Below are 19346 nucleotides of genomic sequence, written 5' to 3'. Positions count from 1 at the left end.
CCCCTCACACACGTTTGAGTTGTTTCTTCAGAAAAGCATGCAGAAGATGCAAAAGTCAAAGAAGGCAAATTCAAGCGCCGACTCTTAATTTACATTTGAATACATTTATCATTCACATTTGTAAATGAATTGTTTAGAAAATGGCCATGTGTTGCTGTGTTTGTGTATTCACATGACTGCCATTGACGGCTATTGACATCAAAAATTAATTGGAATTATTTCTAGTAGTTTAAAAATTTTCCACTTTTGTTAACAAGAGTATGAAAACCTAGAAAATTAATTAATGTACATTTAGAACAGATATAAAATGTATGATTAATCGTGAGTTAACTATTGAAGTCATGCGATTAATTACAATTACAAATTAGGAGCATTTGGCGATTAAAATCGTAATTAATTGCATGACTTTACGAGTTATCTCACGCTTAATTACACATTTTATATCTGTTCTAAATGTACAATAAAAACAAATCTAGGTTTTCATACTCTTGTTAACATAAGTGGATTATTTTTTTTTTTAACTAATAGAAATAGTTCAAATGAATTTTTGACATCTATAGCCGTCAATGGCCGTCAATGAATGAGTTAAGGGAGAAAAAAACAAAATACTTGAGGAAAGATAAACATAACTCCTCCGGTTGCTTTTGCTGAGACATTAATATTCCATGAATCATCCTTGGAACAATAAAATGTTATTTGATCAATGGACAAAACATGAGAAGGAATATTTAAAATGTGAACCGTCATATTACTTTTCACTTCAACACCAACGAGCTGCTTCAGCTTCAACCTGTGCATGATGTTCATGTTAACAAATATCCGGTTAGGATGTTTATCTGAATTTCCTGTGTAGTGACAGTGCGTAGTAGTAAGTGACCACTAGCTGTCGCTATGCCATAGAATACAGCTGAAACGCATGCGTTTCAAAGCAGCACACTATGGTGGCTCACATAGACCACACTTCGCAAGCCGACCACCAATTCTTATTTTGCGTGAGCGAAAAGGCATCTTGGCGAGCGACGGCGACATGGCAGGCTGGATTTAGCCGCAGCAGCTAACAAGAGCGGCTCGCGGGAGAAGCTATTTATAAAACAATAATAATAATAACAATGACAAACGACCGGAGCCCGATTCACGGGACTCAGCGATGAAACACCTGCTGGCCCCCTTCGCTTGTTGTGTTTTGGGCATCCGTAGCAGGAAGATGTCAGCTTCTTGTAAGGAGAGGCTCCAGCCATGTAATATAATTAGTGATTACTATGATTAGGTAAAAATAAAAAAGTAATTTGATGTGGTATAAATGTTTTGTGTGCTTATTATTGAAATATAATAGTGACAAGTCATGGTGTACTTGCTTAGTCCTGTTGTTAATATAAATATACACTGCCCCGGAAGAGAAAACATTTCAGGAAACGGATGGAATTTGGTTTGTATTTAATGAATGAAATGGACTGCAAAGCCAAAACCCTGTCGCACTAACATCAACCAGTCAAGTCTGACACAAAAGAAACGGTAAGGTTGTCATATTAAAAACAAAACATAATAGCTCATAATACCAACCACATTCTTTTAATAAAAAATCCAATCTAATATCACAACCCCAATAAAGCGAGACAGTCTAAAGCAGGGGTGGCCAAAGTCGGTCCTCTAGAGACCCTATCCAGCCTGTTTTCCATGTCTCCCTCTTTCAGCACAGCTGGATCTAATGATCAGCTCATCAGCAAGCTTTGCAGAAGCCTGATAACGATCCTGATCATGAATCAGGTGTGTTAGTGGAGAAACATGGGAAACAGGCTGGATAGTTGCTCTCGAGGACCGAACTTGGCCACCTCTGGTCTATAGTGACAAGCATTTTTTTAAATTTCTTTTTTAGCAGCAACATTATTTGAGGGTGTGGACCCTCACACAATGTGTGGCTCCATGTCAACACAAGTGTACCTTCGAGTCAGATCATTTACACTCTAAATGTAGGCCTTTAGAATTTATCGCGTCCATTTCTACCATTTTAATAAGTTTGTGTTCCAAAGGATGAGGGCAGTTGGGCCTGCATGTTTTGTTTATAAAATACAGTCAAGTGGAAAATAAACGACACCCCATTAAATAGTAAACTCTTTATTAATAAAAGTTCACATAACAATGTCAAATCTTGGTTTTGTTTCTAGAAAAAGAAAGTGATTTAATTGTATTTAACATAAATTATTCTTGTCATCACACAAAAGATACGAATAAAAAAAAAAGTGTATTTCAATGGAGGAAAAAATTAGGATACCCTCCTCTTTTCAATCATTTGCCCAGGTTGTCTCTGAAACCTTGTGTACTCCCACAAAAGTCAAACTTGTGTAGTCTCTGATGAATTTGGCTTTTTGGTTGAACTTGAGCTTGAATGGCCACGTCAGGGCATGGCGGCACTTGTTTTAAATGTCCTCCATTTGTAAACACATTTTCATATGGAAGAATGGCTGAGGTCAAATTCCCTTGATATCTTTTTAAATTCCTGACTACTCGTATGTAGCCTTCATTTTCTTTCCGAGAGTTTCGGACAGGTCTTTGGACTTCGACCATGTTGCTCCCTCACTTCAACAGTCAGAGGCACACACTGATCTGTATATATTACTGGATAGCCAATAGGCCAAGACTTTTGAAGTCGCGAGGCCGCCATATTGCTCCTCCCAAGAAACGTTTCTCGGAATACGATCCTATACATTTAAAGTATCGATATTGGAGAACGTTTTGAGACAGTACTTTGTAGAAACGACATGATTTATTATGTTTTAAATTTGTTAAACATAAACAAAAGGACTTCAGACATTTTACAACTTGCCTTAAATACATGTATAAAAGATATGCTTAATGATGTTTACAGGAGGAAACTTGTATATATTTTTTTATTAAAGAATTATACTTGTAATTCAACAAAAGATGCCTCTGCCAAATCTAATATTGAGGTCTATGGTACTGAGCGATAAAAAGGGGGTCTTCACAGCAGCACATACCGCCCACTTATTTTTTATTTTTTTACTTGTTAAATAGTGACCACCACGCGTATAGTTTACAATAGTCTGCTCGCAAGATGGGATGAGTAAGATGGCCGCCCTGTGGCTTCAACAGCTTGCACGGGTGTGTATAGGCTATATATACACAGATCAGTGTGTGTGTGTGTGTGTGGGGGGGGGGGGGTCACACCACAAAGAAAGTTTTAGTTTTTGTTGATTATAGCGGCACCATATGGACAAAAGTGGTATTGTTTTTACTCAAATGAAGACCACATTTCCCATGAGGACCAGCGCATATTGCCATGAAATCCGAACGTCCCTGGCGCCTGAAGTGAGACTGAATTACATTGTTTACGTTGGCTATTTTAAATTTTTTCTTTATACAGCACTGTTTATCAAGTATGTTACCAGAAAGAGTTGGTTGTGCTCTTACCTTCTTTATTGTACACACACAAACACCCGCACTCCCACCTCCCTTCCCGGGATGCATTCACGAGCACTCGTAAACAAGCTAGCACACAATAGAGTGTTGCGTGGCTAGTCGGGTCAGTGTGGAAGGGTGAACTACCCAAACTGATGGCTATTTATTGCTACCATGCAAATTTTCTGATAGCTAACATTAGCGTAATAATTTTTTTTGAGCTGGAAAGCTAAAGATTTCATTTATCTAGCTGTAAGTCAACGTTTGATCAGCAGAATTATGAAAATATGTATTGGAGGTTGAAAAGTTAATTAGTGGGGCTTTACATGTCCGAGGGTTAAACAGGGCAACCCTCCTGATACATGACACACCTGCGTGTGATCACAGCCATTTTAACTGGGACGTGCGATGTCCTAATTTATTCCTCCTCAGAAATTGCACTTTTTAAATCTTCATTTTTGATTGCTATACAACTCGGATTCCTCAGTATTGTTAAAATTAAATGGATATTACTTGTCCATATGTCCAAATAAGTTTAAAAAACAAAAAGACACTTTCATAGGGTGTCCTAATTTTCTCACATGACTGTAAGTGGAGCAGCAGTCTCTTAAAATGAAACAATGATCCTCAAATATGTACACATCTACACAGAGAAAGCTGTTTGTTGGCGATTTTAAAGCAGATGGGAAATGGGCTTTTGTGGGCATCAGTGCAAAGGACAAATGTTTAAAACATTTAAATAAAATCCTTAAAAAATAAACATGGCCAGGTAAAAGTGAAGTTTGTTTCATTATTGAAACATCAATATAAATAAAGAAATTAGCAAGCGCATGTCCAACAGTTTCAGGACTGTACAAAATGAATAGAATGAATATCGCATGCTTTCATTGGCCAGACCAAAATCGTGTTAGCTTACCATTTCTCCAGATTTATAGAATTTAGTTAAAAAACAATCCTGATTGCATGTCCCTGTTAAAATGAAAATTTAAAATAAAAAACCTCTGAAGAGGGGAAAAGAAAAGAACTTAAAAAAAGGCCCAAGATGGCTTCAAGTCAAGGCGTCCTGGCTTTGGCTTTAAATGGGCTCGTTCCCGTCAGTCCGACAGTCCTTGTTCAGACTGACAGGCTTTGCGGGGCGGGGCGCCATCTGCCTGGACACAAGTCGAACCTCAAGGGGGTCTGTGTGGCCACCGCTCACTCCACTTCCGCTCTTCCTGTGACTGGAGCGAACCAAATTGCGGGAAGCTAAACTGCCTGAACCACAAGTAGAGAAGATGGGTTTTTTTTAAAGCCAGAGATTTTTCAGTCACATTCTTTGACTTTCAACAGCGAATCTTAAGACTTGAAGATTACAGAAGATACATTTCCGGTATGTCTGGTCAATTAAGCGACTGGATGAAAAATGATGAAAATGATGGTGAAAAATCTGCAAGAATTTCCAATGAGGTCCTTAACTCATTCGCTGCCATTGACGGCTATAAACGTCAAAAATTCATTTGAACTATTTCTATTAGTTTAACATTTTTTCCCCACTTTTGTTAAAACCTAGATTTTTTTATTGTACATTTAGAACAGATATAAAATTTGTGATTAATCGTGAGTTAACTAGTGAAGTCATGCGATTAATTACAATAAAAAAATGTAATTGCCTGACTAGATGATTGTTAAAAATTAGAGGCGTCAGGCGATGACAATTGTTAACTGCTTATCTCATTCACTGCCATTGACGGCTATTGACGTCAAAAATTCATTTGAACTATTTATAATAGTTTCATATTTTCCCCACTTTTGTTAACAAGAGTATGAAAACCTAGAAAAAAATTGATGTACTTTTAGAACAGATATCAAATGTATGATTAATCGTGAGTTAACTATTGAAGTCATGCGATTAATTACAATTAAAAATTAGGAGCATCTGGCGATTAAAATCGTAATTAATTGCATGACTTTAAGAGTTAACTCACAATTAATAACACATTTTATATCTGTTCTAAATGTACAATAAAAACAATCTAGGTTTTCATACTCTTGTTAACAAAAGTAGAAAAAAAAAAGTTAAACTAATAGAAATAGTTAAAAGGATTTTTTGACGTTTATAACCGTCAATGGTAGTAAATGAGTTAAAAGCCACATTGCTGCGTTTCCCTAGTTTGACCATTTGGCCCGTGTCTTGCTGCATTACGTGCATTGACCGTGAAACATTTATCCGCAGGATTTTCCATAAACAATCACAATGAACACTAGCATGGTAACAGTTGCTATGCTAGAGCTCAAGACCCCAAAATACTGGCCTCTGATTGGTCTATTGCCATTCATTTGAGTAGCGTAATTGGGGATAATCACAGATCTGTGGCAGCCCAGATAACCACTGTGCCTACATGGCGGCCATGTTGGCAGGGGCGACTTTCCCTTCAAAGGCAATGCTTGCTCAACTTGCTCATTTCATGAGGTTTACTTTTTTGTCAATGCAAAAGCGTGTGCTATCAATACACCGTATACCATTTGAAAAAAGACCCCAAAATATTTTTAACTGTGAAAGGTTACTCCCAATTCCCTTGTAGTAATTGTACGGCGTTGTGGGCAACTGTGTACAATGTGCTGGCAACCTTGTTCTTTTGGTTTTTTTTGCCGTCCACACACATATAATTGGTGAATTTGACCTTATGCGTAGTTAAAATCATTCAGTTTTTTTGATTACGCCAAAACCTACATTTTGAATTATGGGTCACAGTGACTAATTTTGCTGGGCGGGTCACATTTATGATTGTGATTGGATGTAGGCTCACAGTCACACTCTAACTTAAACTAACTTCTGAAGTTGAGAGGAACAATTAAACACACGGTCTCATTGATCCTCTCCCTCTGCAAAGTTTCTGCGGGGATTGGTCTTGGGTTCTACAACTAACGTCAATGTAATTCAGGATTTTAAATACTGCAGACACAGTCCTACCTGCTTGTGGACTTAGCATCACATGGTGATGCCTTTTGTTCTCATCTTTTAATGGTGAACCCTAGAGAAGGGAAATTCAACAGATCTGTAAAAACAATGTTAAAAAAAAAAGTGTACATCTCATTTACTGACTTAAAACTAAATTCTTACTTGTTTCTCTCTAAAATTCCTCAAGAGGCCCGATGAGGGTGATGGGAAGTTTTCCATTTTCATATTTCCTGTCAGACAAGATAGAAAAAATGTGAATGCTCTCCAATGGTAATAGTTAAGGATGGGGATGTAACTAATATTTTTAGACTCGAGTATTCTCACGGATAAATATCGATTTTGAATTATTAAACAATAACACGCATGCGAGTTGCTGGTATTATTTTTGTCCACTTAAGTTCGCCTTCCTCACTTTCCACTGTAGTACCATGAAAAACAGTACAGTATCCCTTACAGGAGGAAAAAAAAGATGTCGTGAACCTGCGGGGCCTCTGTACAGCTGACAGTCCTTCTTGATGTGAGCGCTGGATCCACACAGGAAGCAGCAGCGCGGCTCCGGAGCGTCCCACCTCCTCCAGTGTTCACTTTTGTAACCGGACGCCGGGTCCTCCCCCATGTCCACTCGCTCACGCATGCCGTCCAGCCTTCTATCCGAGTCGTGCCTGTGCCTGGACCTGCGTGATGCAAAAACAACACTTGTGTACCTGTCGTTTCACTTTCTAGCCCGTGACCGAGGACACTCACTTCCTGCGCATGGGGCAGTCTTTCATGAAGTGACCTATCTTGCCACAGATGCGGCAGCAGCGGTCGTTGGGGGCCACTTCTCCCTCGGTGAGGACTTGGGGATCAAAAAAGTACTCCTGGGGGATGTGGAGACAAATTTGAGTTAGCAGGTGGGCAAATAGATGCAGTAAACCTCTTACACATTTCCTCTAACTGTAATGAACAAAGAATAATGAAACGTTTTTAAGCTGGTCTCGGACGAATAGTTAAAGAGGGGAAGTCAACCTTAACATTTCTTGATAATAATTTGTTATATGTGACCTCACTAGTCTAAACATGACAATCTGATTAATATTACATTTGTAGAATATGAGTTATGAAGCAAAATCCAGCCGTTTTTATCCATCTCAGGGGGCGGCCATTTTGCCACTTGCTGTCGAATGAAGATGACATCACAGTTGCTCAGGCAACGACCAATCACAGCTCACTTGTTTTCTGAAGCTGAGCTGTGATTGGTTGTTACGTGAGACCTGAGGAACTGTGATGTTGTGTTCCCTCGACAGCAAGTGACAAAATGGCCCCCTTCTGATATTGATGAAAACTGGGGGGGACTACTTCCCCCCCTTTCACTGATTCAAACTCAAAAATATGTCAATACGTTGTTTTTTTCTTCAATACTTTGTCCTTCACTCCCCCAAACGTATTTACACGTTTTTTATGTTCTTTATGCAAGAGCGTAGGCTTTGATGCAGCTTCTGACATAAAGAGGTGGCTTAAAGCAATGGTAGTTATTACAAAAAAACAGCCAGCAGGTGGCAGCAGAGTATAAGAGATCAGCCAGGGCCATGTTGCAACAAGCTCTTTTTGGCAGTGTTTTCACCAGGAATGTGAATAATGGTGTAATTTAGCTATATTCTGATGCTATTTGCTGCAAAAAAAGAAACAGATACAAATATACTTTTTCCTGATGAAAGAAGAGACTCATCTTTCTTTTGCTAGGTTCCATGTTTAGTTAAGAACATTCATATTTTCTTCAATATCATTTGACTTGAAGATTTAATTAGCAAATACCAACCATCTGAGAGGGGTACTCAGGAGGAAACACCTTCACGGGCGTTCCAAACACAGTTCTGCCATTGATGAAAGCCTTCATGATGAAATTGGTCACTGCATTCATGATAATAAACAACAAGCACATTTGAGAGACAACATAAACAAAAGATGATAATCAGAAAAAAAGAACCTTACTTTTCCTGGACAGACCAGCACCCAGATTGTGATTGAGGTCAAATGGATCTGCAAAAGAGTTAACAGTCAAAAACACAAATTCACAGCTCAGGTAAATTACATATTTTTACAAATAGTAATTATTTGTTCAATTTAAGCAGTTCCTTCACACTACCAAAGGCATCTTCTATTATTTTCAAATATAAATAGTACAAATGCAAACTACTGTGACACCCACTGACCTTCAATGACGATGTATTTGGACGTCCACTGCTTGTTGAAGGTGGTGAGACGGGCTTTCTGGCGGGTGCACACCACATACTCTTTAAAGTCAAACTCCTCCGTGTAGAAGCGGAGGAGGCCGAGCCACAGCTCTCCCACCGTCTCCGTGTTCTTCCCGTACTGCGGCCACCGACTGGGCTGCGGGTCGAGCAGCAATGAAGTTAGCGAGATAGAAAGCAGATACGACTGATTGTACACAAGATACTGACTAGTGCTTTTAAATCGTCAAAGAAATACACATTCCAGCCATCCGCTAACACCTCAGGCTTCTTGTCGCCGTCATAAAGCTGCAAAAACACAAGCAGTAGAGCCAAAGTTTTGTTATTAGCCGCTGAACAGAAAATTTAAGTTACAAGTGTTAGCTGTGGTGGCAGAAATATAATTAATTGATCTGCTCTGAATTTTGCTGAAACGTACCTCCTGTAGCACAGGTATAAGAGGTGGATCCCTCTGCTGGAGGAAGAAGAGAACCATAAGGGTGTAGGCGTAAGATGAGAGACTGCCACGCGAAGCATCCCCAATGTCACACATCTGGAATTAAACGCCAGCACAATTATGCAAAAACGGCAACATCTCAATGACAGCGTGTGCTCTCTCGGTGGCATACAGACCTTGGCAAACACCTTCATGACATAACAGAGGATCTTCACTCTCCTGTCAATGGCGGCGTATAACGCGAGCAGGCGCGTGTTGTGTAGAGCCTGTGGGGGTGAAACCAAATCTCTAATTGTGTGTAATTTACATTTCAGCAGGAATCAAAATTGCTGCCAACGTCCTACCAGTCTATTGTACAGGCTTATGTCTCCCTCCAGACCAGTGCGGACATGGTAGAACTTCACAATGGGGACTTTGGCTGTAGTAATCGGCAGTATGTTCCTCAAATCTTTGCGGACAAAGAACATGATGAGACACTCAAAAAAATTGAAAAAGAATACATTTAGCACGTACAACTTGAATGAGGATGAATTGCTTTTTACCAGGGTGTTTCCTCAGAAGCTTTGCAAGTCGCTCAATTATATTGATGCAGTCAGCATCCTGACGAGACAAATGGAAAGTCAAGTCATATTTTTGTAGTTTGGCATACTTATAGCAGTATGGAAGCAATTTAGTTACTCGTAACACAGTAACATCAAAACATCAGAGTCAATTCATAGGGTTTAGCATGCCACAAAATTAATTTGGGTTGGTAGCAACTAAAAACTGCTCGCTGACATTTTAATAATCGCAAGATGAAACGTTCTCATCGCTTACTCTCTAGCCACTAACACTGTTTTACATGCACAACAAGATGACATACATCCATGCTGTCCTGGCCCTCTCGCACCATACAGATGTCTAGGTCACTCTGCCTGAAGCCAAAACCATTTTTGGAAGATCCAAACAGCTGCAGCCGAGCACCTGCCCACAAAATAAAGGAATAAATAATCGAAGTCATCTTTATGACGTCATGGACAGGTGTAAAGTACATGGCCGAAATGTTTTCAAGATGAACTGCGGATTGTGGTTTACTTCACCAGGGAACTGTCGCCTGACAAAGGTCTCGAGATCTTGAAGGATGCACTCTCGGACAGCCACTTCCAAGTCATCTGGGGCAAAGTCCACTGGAAAGAGGCACACATCACACTTCTCGCTCAAACTGAAAGTTTATTGTAAAAATAAATAATGCAAAAATATAATAATAATTCATTAAAAAGTCACTCTTGACACAAGTACATTTATTCAAGTGAAAATGCACAAGTATACAAAAGGTCATAAATAACAAATAATTATTTATTGATTTTCAGCAAGTGGCAAAATGGCTGCCCCCCTGAGATGGATAAAAAAAAAAAGTGGACTTTGCTGCGTTATTCATATTCCACAAGCGCAATTATTAAACAGAATGCCTCGTTTACATGAGTGGGGGCGCATAGTACATAATGAAAAGATTTGTTTTTAAATTTGACTTCCCCTTGAAGTTTATGCTGCTGCGCGATACAAACAGAAGAGCAACTGCTTGTTTTTCCTCACATCATTCACCACAATATTATTGACAAGTGAAGAGTTTGCACTCACCGAAACACTGCTCACAGACTTGGTCAAGCACACTGAGGAAGTCCGGTGTCATTGGGGGCAAAGGCTGCAACTCCACCTTCTTGAAATCCTCTGGACAATCTTTCTTCAAGTGGCCATCACGCTTGCACAAGCTGCACACAACCAAGTGTGACTGGGTGGGATGAAAGGGAAAATATTAGTAGGATGCTCACGTCAATAAACACCGCAACTTTAGTAGGAGTTAATCGGAGGTACTTTAAATGGCGGCAGGTTTATGCTGACTCCCATTTAACACAAGTCTGAATATGAGCGGTTAATTAAGAAAGTTGCCACATTCCCTGTTATAAGAGGGTGTGTACACTTTTAGAACCACATCATCTGAGTTGTTTACTTTTACTTTCAATATTGAAAATATTTGTTTCTTTTTATATCACAAAAACCTGGCATTTAAACAATTGTGCAGACTTTACATCCACTGTATGTTTGATAGTGAAAATAATAAACTTACCTTTCCTCTGGTGAAAGCATACTTGCTGAATTGATATGACCTTGTGGTCTGCATGTGGGTTTTATTTTCTGGGAGCTCATTTTCAACAGCGTCCTGTAAGCATGTAGATGAGGCGACAACAGTTGCCAGTTCCTCTTCATCTTCCTCATTTGAACCAGGTGTGTCCACATCTGGAGCTTCCTCATCAGACAAAAGCTCCTCCCCCGAGATCTCATCCACAGGGAAAATCTCCTCATCCTCCGTGGTGAAGCTGTCCAAGTGACGTCTGCCGTGCGCCTCAGCATCTTCGTCCTCCTCTTCCTCAGAGAAGCTACTTTTCCCTAAGTCCACCTTTTCCTTCTCCCCGTCAGAGTCGCTGCCTTCCTCAATTTCCTCCTCTTCCTCAATGATGCAATCAGAGTCGTCGGGGCCGTTTTCTTCACATTCGCTTTGGGATTGAATGCTCAGCTGGCTCAACTCTGATGGGCCCACCTTCCCCTCACATGACTCCTTTGCGCATGGAGCTGCCATCTTGTGATTGGCTGCCGGCATGTTGGGGGGCAGTGCGAAGTACTTGTATGTTGTTTTGAGGCAATGGAGGATGTATTCATACATTTGCTGGCTGTTAACAGTGCGGGCCACGTTCCTCTTGACAGCAAAAGGGTCTATAACCCACAGAAATAGACATACATGTTGGGTGTTCACACATACACAATTCAAATCGAGCATCCTGCTTACCCTCCACAGCTATGCGTTTCTTGGGCCAGTCTTTTAACTCCCGGGAGAGGACAGCACTGGTCCGTACGCTGACCACATTGTCGGACATATTGAACTCCAGGGAATAGAAGCGGAGAATTTCGACCCAGAGAAGGCCGATGTCCACTGGGGGACGAGGGCTCTGGAAAACCAGTGGAACCTGAAAGGTAAACATATTAACAAGTTTCACCTTCAGAAGAAAGTCACATTTCATTTTCAAAAGAAAGCTTCATACCGCCGGTCTGTAGTTAAGTTAGTGACATAACGTTTGGAGGTTACAAACTGAGCACAATGAAGTAGTTTGGGCAGCCTAAGAATACGTCTTCCTGTTGAGCCGTTGGCAGTGCGTGATTCATACATTTAACGTCATTCACAGTCGTCCTGTGATTGACAGGTTACCACTCCAAGATGAAGTGAGCCTTTTGGCCAAAGTCAACAGGGACAATCCAGATGAGTAGAAATTGTATAGAAATGGATGGATGGGGAAAACTCCCAACGTGAATGTTACCTTTCCCTTCATGCATGCGCCCTCTGCTGGCTGTGGCGCATCTTTGGCTGAAGTGGTGCAAGTCCAGTGCATGTATCCATCCTCTACACACGTGAGGTTGAAGTCTGAAAGCTTGCCCAGCGAAAAGGTCTTGATCTAAACAACACAACAGTGCACCATTATAATTAAGTGTGAAAAGATTATCTTTCTGAAAATGAAGTACAAACCGCGTGATTCAGATACGTTGGCAAGAGGGGCTCTTTGCGCTGTTGTAAAAAGTAGATGACCATGAGGGCGAAGACATACGGCGGTAGTCCACCCTCGTCCGCGTGGTCGATTTGACAGATCTACAGCAAATACAAAATGAAGACATGTGTCATGTGTCCCTCTTATTTTGGAAATAAATCATTTGTTACCTTAGCCCAATGTCGGAGTCCCAGAACCAATGGCGGGAGGAGAGGCTCCTGCTTGGCTAGGGAAGCTAGATAAGAGGTGGTTTGGAACGCATTCTCATTCCCTGCGCTCACTTTGCAGAGGAGACCACTGTGAGGGGGGTGGAGGGGACAATTTGTTTAATGACCACGTGGAGTCAGCTCTATTGTCTCATTTTATTGCTCAAGTTCATGGCAAACTTGTTGGACACAAGTGATTTTTTTAATTGCCAGACATTTGGTGACTAAACAACTTGCAGGGCTACACACCTCTTCTTTTCTTTGCAGATGACAACAGGCACACGAGCATGAAAATCAGCTTCCAGGTCAACAAAAAGAGCTGAGGACAGACAAACAAAATCAGTGAATGGAATAACCCCCCACAAAAAATAAGATTTTATTGTGGTCGAACATAGAAAAAGGTGACTCACGGCTCACAGCGATGGACTCCTTGACAGACAACAAGACATCTGGCTGATGCATCTGTGAATACATTCAATTTCAAAGCCTTTACACAACATAAATGTAATATAAAAAAGACAAGTGTGTGAATATGGCGCATTCTGCAAATGTCACATTCTCGGGTGCACAAAAGTATTGGCGCTGCGCTACTCACGTGAGGTGGATACTGTATGTCGATGTTGACATCAGAATCCTTGAATCCAAACTTAGTGCAAGATGATCCATACAAGCGAAGCCTGATCTCTACAGATTTGGCAGACAAGTGATACCGTTACCAGCCATGCACCACACAGTGTGCTGTAGATAAGTTACATTTAAGCTACCGAACGCTTATTTGTGGATCGTCATTCACAAATACACAGATTCACTTTTTTTACCTATTCACACCTCCTGGTGTATTTGTGTATTCTTCTGCTGTCAAATTAGCACTGGCTAATAGGAAAGTAGTAATTAGCACTGTTAAAGCTTGCAAAGAGGTTATAAGCTAGCGTCAGTGCACTCCCAGTTTTAAAATCAATCATCCGCAAGCCATTTATTTTTAAGGGTAATGTTATAAGTGTGAAATGAGAAAGTGTTTTGGGATAATAGTTTGTGGTCTAGTCACAGTTTAAACTATTCATATAGGGAATGACAATTTTTTTTTTAGGGGGTGTCAAATACATTTTTTTCACCATTCGCGGCCACCTTCGAAACTAAATTAATATTGTCTTCAACAACTTGTGAGGTGGCTCACCAGGCAGGACGGTCAGGAGCAGATCTTGCATTAGGGACACAGCACACTGTCTCCTCTCTACATCGCAATCATCCATTCCGTGCTCGAGGGCGACAGCCTCTAAAGCGGCAGTCAATGCATGAACATGCTCGGGGCCAGGGGGCAGGATCTCAGTCAACATCGCATGCTCTTTCTTCTCCTGCAGACATAAACGCAATCTTTTCCACATTCAGTTGTACAACCCACAAAAAGGCTGATGCGCTGTGCATTCTTTAAAACATGGTAATGTAACCTAACGCTGGCTATTCTTCCTTACCTTGAGCCTCCGCTTGTGCCGCTTGTCTCGGACGTGCCTGTTGGCATCAGACACGGAGTCGAGGAGAACGTCGCAGAGGGCGCAGGTGTAAAGTGCATTAGGCTTGCTGTTGGACTTCTGGTTAACACAAGAGCAGAGATTTTTGAAAATAGTGAATCCAAACCAAGAATTTCCAACAGTTACAAGAACATGAAGGAAAGAGTATAGTTTTTACAATTTCTAAGTTGTTGTGTGTGGTACCTTCTTGAGACAGTGTATGTCATCTTTACTTAGACGCATCTCGGCCTGTCGCAGAACGTGCAGATCTTTGGCCGAGAGTGAGGACTCTTCACTTACGAGGTCCCGGTCCTCTTCAGCAAAATTTCTGCCCTTGTTTCTTCGCCTATGTCGTTTTCCTTTTGGAACAAAAGAAAAATGACAATGAGATGATTAAAATGGTAGTGCATTGCTTTTTTTGAAGTCCAGGAATGGAAAGCTTTAAATCTATAAAATGGTCTAAAGGAGGAGTGCGCAAATTATGCCTCAGTGGCCACATCAAATGAAAAAGATAAACAAAAAATTATATTTATTTATTTATTCAAGAGTACAATATAAGTAAAATAGTAGTCAACTAGTTTACAGTTTACAAAATCAACTGCCTCCTTGTGAATAATGCAGATTCCTTAAAATGTAATAATTTTAAGTTATGATGCTACATATTGTGTTAACAGTACTGTACACCATTGCTATTTGCAAAAACAACACGTTTGCAGTGCTAATGCTACATGTCAAAACAGCTTAATCTTCGGAGAATAACACCAACCTCAGCTGTGCATTTAACAGCACATTTGGTCATTGTTTGTTTACGTCTTCAATTTGTCTCACTCTTATTGGCTGTCACAAACATTTCCGCGGCGTCTGATGGTGTAAATATGCTTACAGATGATCACAATCAACATTATTTATCAAGATGACTATTTGCGATCATATAATCGCCCAGCCCTAGCTCATATTTTATTTTTTTCCACCACCTGGCCCATCTGTTTATTTGAAAAATTTAAATGGCCCTTGAGCATAAAAATCTGCAAACCCCTGGTCTACACGAAATCAGACAAACGTCATTCCAAATGCATCCCCGAACGTACATTTTAAAACGAACTCTGAAATCCCACCTGCATTAAGAACATTTCCATCAGCGGTGTCCCTCCTCCATATATCCCTGTCCTCATGTGGACCTCCATCACGGACACTCTTGCCCCACTGTTGTTGCATATGCTCTCTCCGGTTCTCTTCTCGAGTCCCGCCATTATTTTCCGGACTCCAGAACCGATGTAAATCATCCCTCTGCAAGGGGCTGTGGCCACCTCGGAAGGCTCCTGGGGAATAAACCAAGGGGCCGAGTCCCCCCCTCTTGGGGCTGGCTCTGTATGGACCTCCCTGGTTCTTCTTGCCTTGATATCCTCCATCCGTTCTGAAGGGCTGTCCTCTACTCTGGTCCTGGCCCCTCCAGCCATCTGCAGCTGCTCCCCAGCTACCTGGCCTTGCCCAGTTGTGCCTGTCCGAGTTCTCCATGGGGCGCTAAAAGCTAAAACTATAAAGCAGGCAATATTTCAATCAACGTATACATGAATACTTGTATGTGGCTTAGCAATGCGATGTCAACAGATTTGACACCCCTAACTTAAGATATGCAGCGTGATGTACTAGAACTTAAACCAACCTTGTGTTTAACTCTATCTTTTTAACCTCTCACAAAAGACGTTGACGTTTGAGAAATAAATGCAGCCGCAGCCAACAGTCCCAAGCTTTCTTACAGACTTCTTACAAGAGGTTATGTCATGATGTTAGCGTGCACTAGCATGCTAGCGTGTGCGAACTACTTCTACTTCTGACTTTCGCTTCTTCTTCCATGAGTTGAAGGTTCACAATCTCACTAAATGTGCACGAAAGCGCCAATTGCAAATGGACCGTTATATGGGCAATCACGGTTAACGCTGCCGTTAGCCGTGTAGCATCTTAAGCTAAGCTAAGCTACCTAGCTAACCCCTTAGCAACTAATGCTAGCTATGTTTTGCCCTGCTTTTTGTTAGGCAATTCAGCTCTTCAGTACGCCAACGACAGTACAATGCAATACGCTACTACTTCGTAGTTATAAAGGTTACTTCCGTACCTTTAAAATGTGGATAAAGGACATACTTGACGCTAGGTTCTGGGCCAGGCGTTTTTTTCAACGCCGCTCTCGCATTGAGTTTTGAAAGTGTACGATCTGTTTTGTAGCGGTGGGACACGGCAGCTTTCGTGTTCCGCCCATTACAGCAAAACGCAACACACAGTTTCGTTTCCAAATAAACATGACATCATATTTAAAAAAAAAAATAACGATTTAATAGTGGAAATAACATTCATAAAAACGCTGTCATTTTTGTGTGTGAACATTTTTATAGTGACAGATTATTTTGATTTGTTTTAACATTATTACTTTATACCTTTTTATTATTATTATTATTATTATTATTATTATTATTATTATTATTATTATTATTATTTTAATCATTTCTCCCCCCCAGTCAGTTGGTAACCCATGTTAAGTGGTTAAGTGTTTGACATATGGTGGCCATGTGTGAAGAGGTAATTGCGACAGGCAGGTTCAATTGTTTTCGTCTGGCTCTATAGTCGCCATGGTAACGAGGAGAGTGAAGCGGGGAAGACCCCGGGAAAGGGCGACTCCCCCTCCACCTTTCACTGGGTACACTAAACTCCGGCCTCGTTCTGGGCTGAGGTCCATTTGACGCACGCCGGAGATGGTGCTCGTGAAGCGGGGCGGGGGTGACTCCGTACGGGTCCGGGTCGAGCGGTACCGGAAGCAGAAACTTGTGTCCAGATTGAGTGACTCCGGCTTCGAGGAGGATTTGGCAGGTTCTATCACGCCTCATACACGGGAAGCTTCATCGCCTCTGCGTGTGGACAAACCGGTGGGTGACCCGTCAGGGCAAACTTCCAACTGGTACCTCCAGTACGGTGACGTCAGCTACAGGAATGAAAAGGAGAGGGAAGCGCTGTTTTACCCGTGCAAAAGTCTTGCTCTCCAGCCACAAGTACGTTCAAATGCAGGGGTGGATTTTGTGCTCAAATAACAAGTGCATGTTTGTATATTTTGTTCGTGGATTAATTCAACTTCCATAAAGTCAATCAATTGGTAGGTGACGGCCGAGGCGCGCTGCAAGATGGTCAGCTGGCTCATCCCGCTGCACAAGCACTTCCGCCTGTCCTTTGAGTGTTGCTGCCTGACCGTCAACATCATGGACAGGTTCTTGGCTTGCACGCCGGTGGCCGCCGACTGCTTCCAGCTTTTGAGCGTCACGGCACTGCTCCTTGCCAGCAAAAAGGTATGTGTATTGGAATACACACGTGTCCATTCTCAATATGAGACCACAGGCTTTTCTTTCTATCTATCTATCTATCTATCTATCTATCTATCTATCTATCTATCTATCTATCTATCTATCTATCTATCTATCTATCTATCTATCTATCTATCTATCTATCTATCTATCTATCTATCTATCTATCCATCTATCCATCTATCCATCTATCTATCCATCTACCCCCCCCCACCCCCAAAATTGGCAAACAACAAAAACGGGAGCCATGGTTCACGTATGCTCTCTAAGGAAATAGAGCCCCTAATGTTGGTCATGGTGGCGATAGTTTACATGTTCTAAAACGTTTGAGAACCACTGCTTTAGAGAGAATGGAAGAAGGGTTAATGTGTCTTTCCCAGGTGGAGGTGTGCTCCCCCAGCATCAGTCACCTCCTGTCCCTGTGCTGCGACACCTTCACCAGGGAGCAGCTCTGCAACCTGGAGTGTCTCATCCTGCTGCGCCTCCATTTCCGCCTTGGCGCGCCCACCCTGGCCTTCTTCTTGGACTACCACGCCAACCGCACGGAGGCCGCTGACGGGCCTGTGAAGCATTGCAGCAGCCTGGCGCGAAAGTTGTGCGAGCTGAGCCTGGCCGACTACGCCTTCAATAAGTATGTTCCGTCTCTAACCGCGAGCTGTGCGTTGAGCCTCGCGCAGGAGTTACTCCAAGATGAACACGTCAGCTGCCAGCCGGAGGAAGAATCACAGGACAGCATGATGGAGGATGAGCGGGGGAGCGACGACGACAAAGCAGGCAGCGGTTTGGCTCGGGAGTGCAGAGACAATCTGAAGCTGTTGGCCGCACTTAACCGGGAGTCACTGAGTCACGATGCATATGTTTAGTTTAAATATAAACATTTTGGGAAGGGGATTTAGAAAATTGTTGTTGATATTTAACAATTTTTTTAGGCTCGATGCCCCCTTCTATAATGCAGATAATACTTTCGTTGACGTGGGGAGGGGTTACCGCCCCCTTGGCTTCCCCCCCTTTGCACGCCTCTGCTGTTGATCTTAGTGAACACCAATTGGTGCTAAGAGTACTGAAACATTGAACAGTGATTGCAAAACTGGCTCAGCGGTGTAAAAATGATTATTTACAACAAATATTGTTTGTGTAACTATCTAGGCCAGTGAAGTCGTGACAAGCAGAACAATTAAATGCTCTTCCCAAAAAGTACGATTAACCTGTGTATCCACTTGTTGCCAGTTAATAATTGCTCTGTTTGTGCTCAACTAAACAGACTCAGATTTCACACTGAGTATTTGTGAGCAAAATGAGATGAGATTATCTTTATTTCAGTATTTATACTTTTGGTGACATTTTTGTTTGGTGGGGGTGTGTGTGAGATTTTCTGATATAAAATATGTGCTTTGGCTCAGTGACACTGTTGCATGCTTTTTATATGATTTCAGTATTTTCGATTCGAGTCATTGTTTATCACATCACGTGTTGTGATATCTGCAATGAAGAAGCAGACCAAAAATATGCAGTAAAACGTTCCTTGCAAATGTGAAATAAATTTGGAGTAAAAGTTGTTTGTCTGAATCAATGAGTCATTTGAACATTTATCTCTGGGATTATTATGACCCAATGTGAGTTTCATGCAATTAAAGAAACATTATGCTTTTAGACTTTAATTTCTGAAATTGAAATTTGGAGTAAAAGTTGTTTGTCTGAAT

General features: G+C 41.4%; 2 protein-coding genes across 2 annotated transcripts; one reads left to right on the top strand and one right to left on the bottom strand.

Moving 5' to 3' along the window:
* Window positions 1-1417: 1417 nt before the first annotated feature.
* tut7 (terminal uridylyl transferase 7) lies at window positions 1418-16525 on the bottom strand. The gene is made up of 29 exons (XM_086076240.1): window positions 16416-16525; window positions 15418-15836; window positions 14507-14661; window positions 14267-14383; window positions 13972-14149; window positions 13393-13481; window positions 13208-13259; window positions 13047-13116; window positions 12762-12888; window positions 12573-12692; window positions 12367-12501; window positions 11841-12018; window positions 11124-11767; window positions 10637-10787; window positions 10099-10185; window positions 9882-9982; window positions 9562-9619; window positions 9364-9467; window positions 9196-9285; window positions 9002-9115; window positions 8794-8871; window positions 8545-8722; window positions 8324-8371; window positions 8151-8242; window positions 7097-7212; window positions 6833-7026; window positions 6515-6582; window positions 6365-6425; window positions 1418-4668 (listed from the first exon to the last, which is right to left on the bottom strand). The coding sequence occupies exons 2-29, from the start codon at window positions 15815-15817 to the stop codon at window positions 4490-4492; spliced, it is 3984 nt and encodes a 1327-aa protein (XP_085932366.1). The 5' UTR covers window positions 15818-15836; window positions 16416-16525; the 3' UTR covers window positions 1418-4489.
* A 481-nt stretch (window positions 16526-17006) lies between these two features.
* ccno (cyclin O) lies at window positions 17007-18934 on the top strand. Its single transcript, XM_086076742.1, has 3 exons — window positions 17007-17340; window positions 17446-17631; window positions 18027-18934. Exons 1-3 carry the CDS (start codon window positions 17047-17049, stop codon window positions 18507-18509), a joined length of 963 nt encoding a protein of 320 aa, XP_085932868.1. The 5' UTR covers window positions 17007-17046; the 3' UTR covers window positions 18510-18934.
* The last annotated feature ends 412 nt before the right edge of the window (window positions 18935-19346 follow it).

This window comes from Leptonotus elevatus, chromosome 5 (assembly GCF_054856555.1).
Source record: "Leptonotus elevatus isolate MCC_2025b chromosome 5, RoL_Lele_1.0, whole genome shotgun sequence".
Classification (NCBI taxonomy): Eukaryota; Metazoa; Chordata; class Actinopteri; order Syngnathiformes; family Syngnathidae; genus Leptonotus; species Leptonotus elevatus.
Note: the sequence above shows the minus strand (reverse complement) of the source record. Positions and strands in the feature narration are given on the sequence as shown.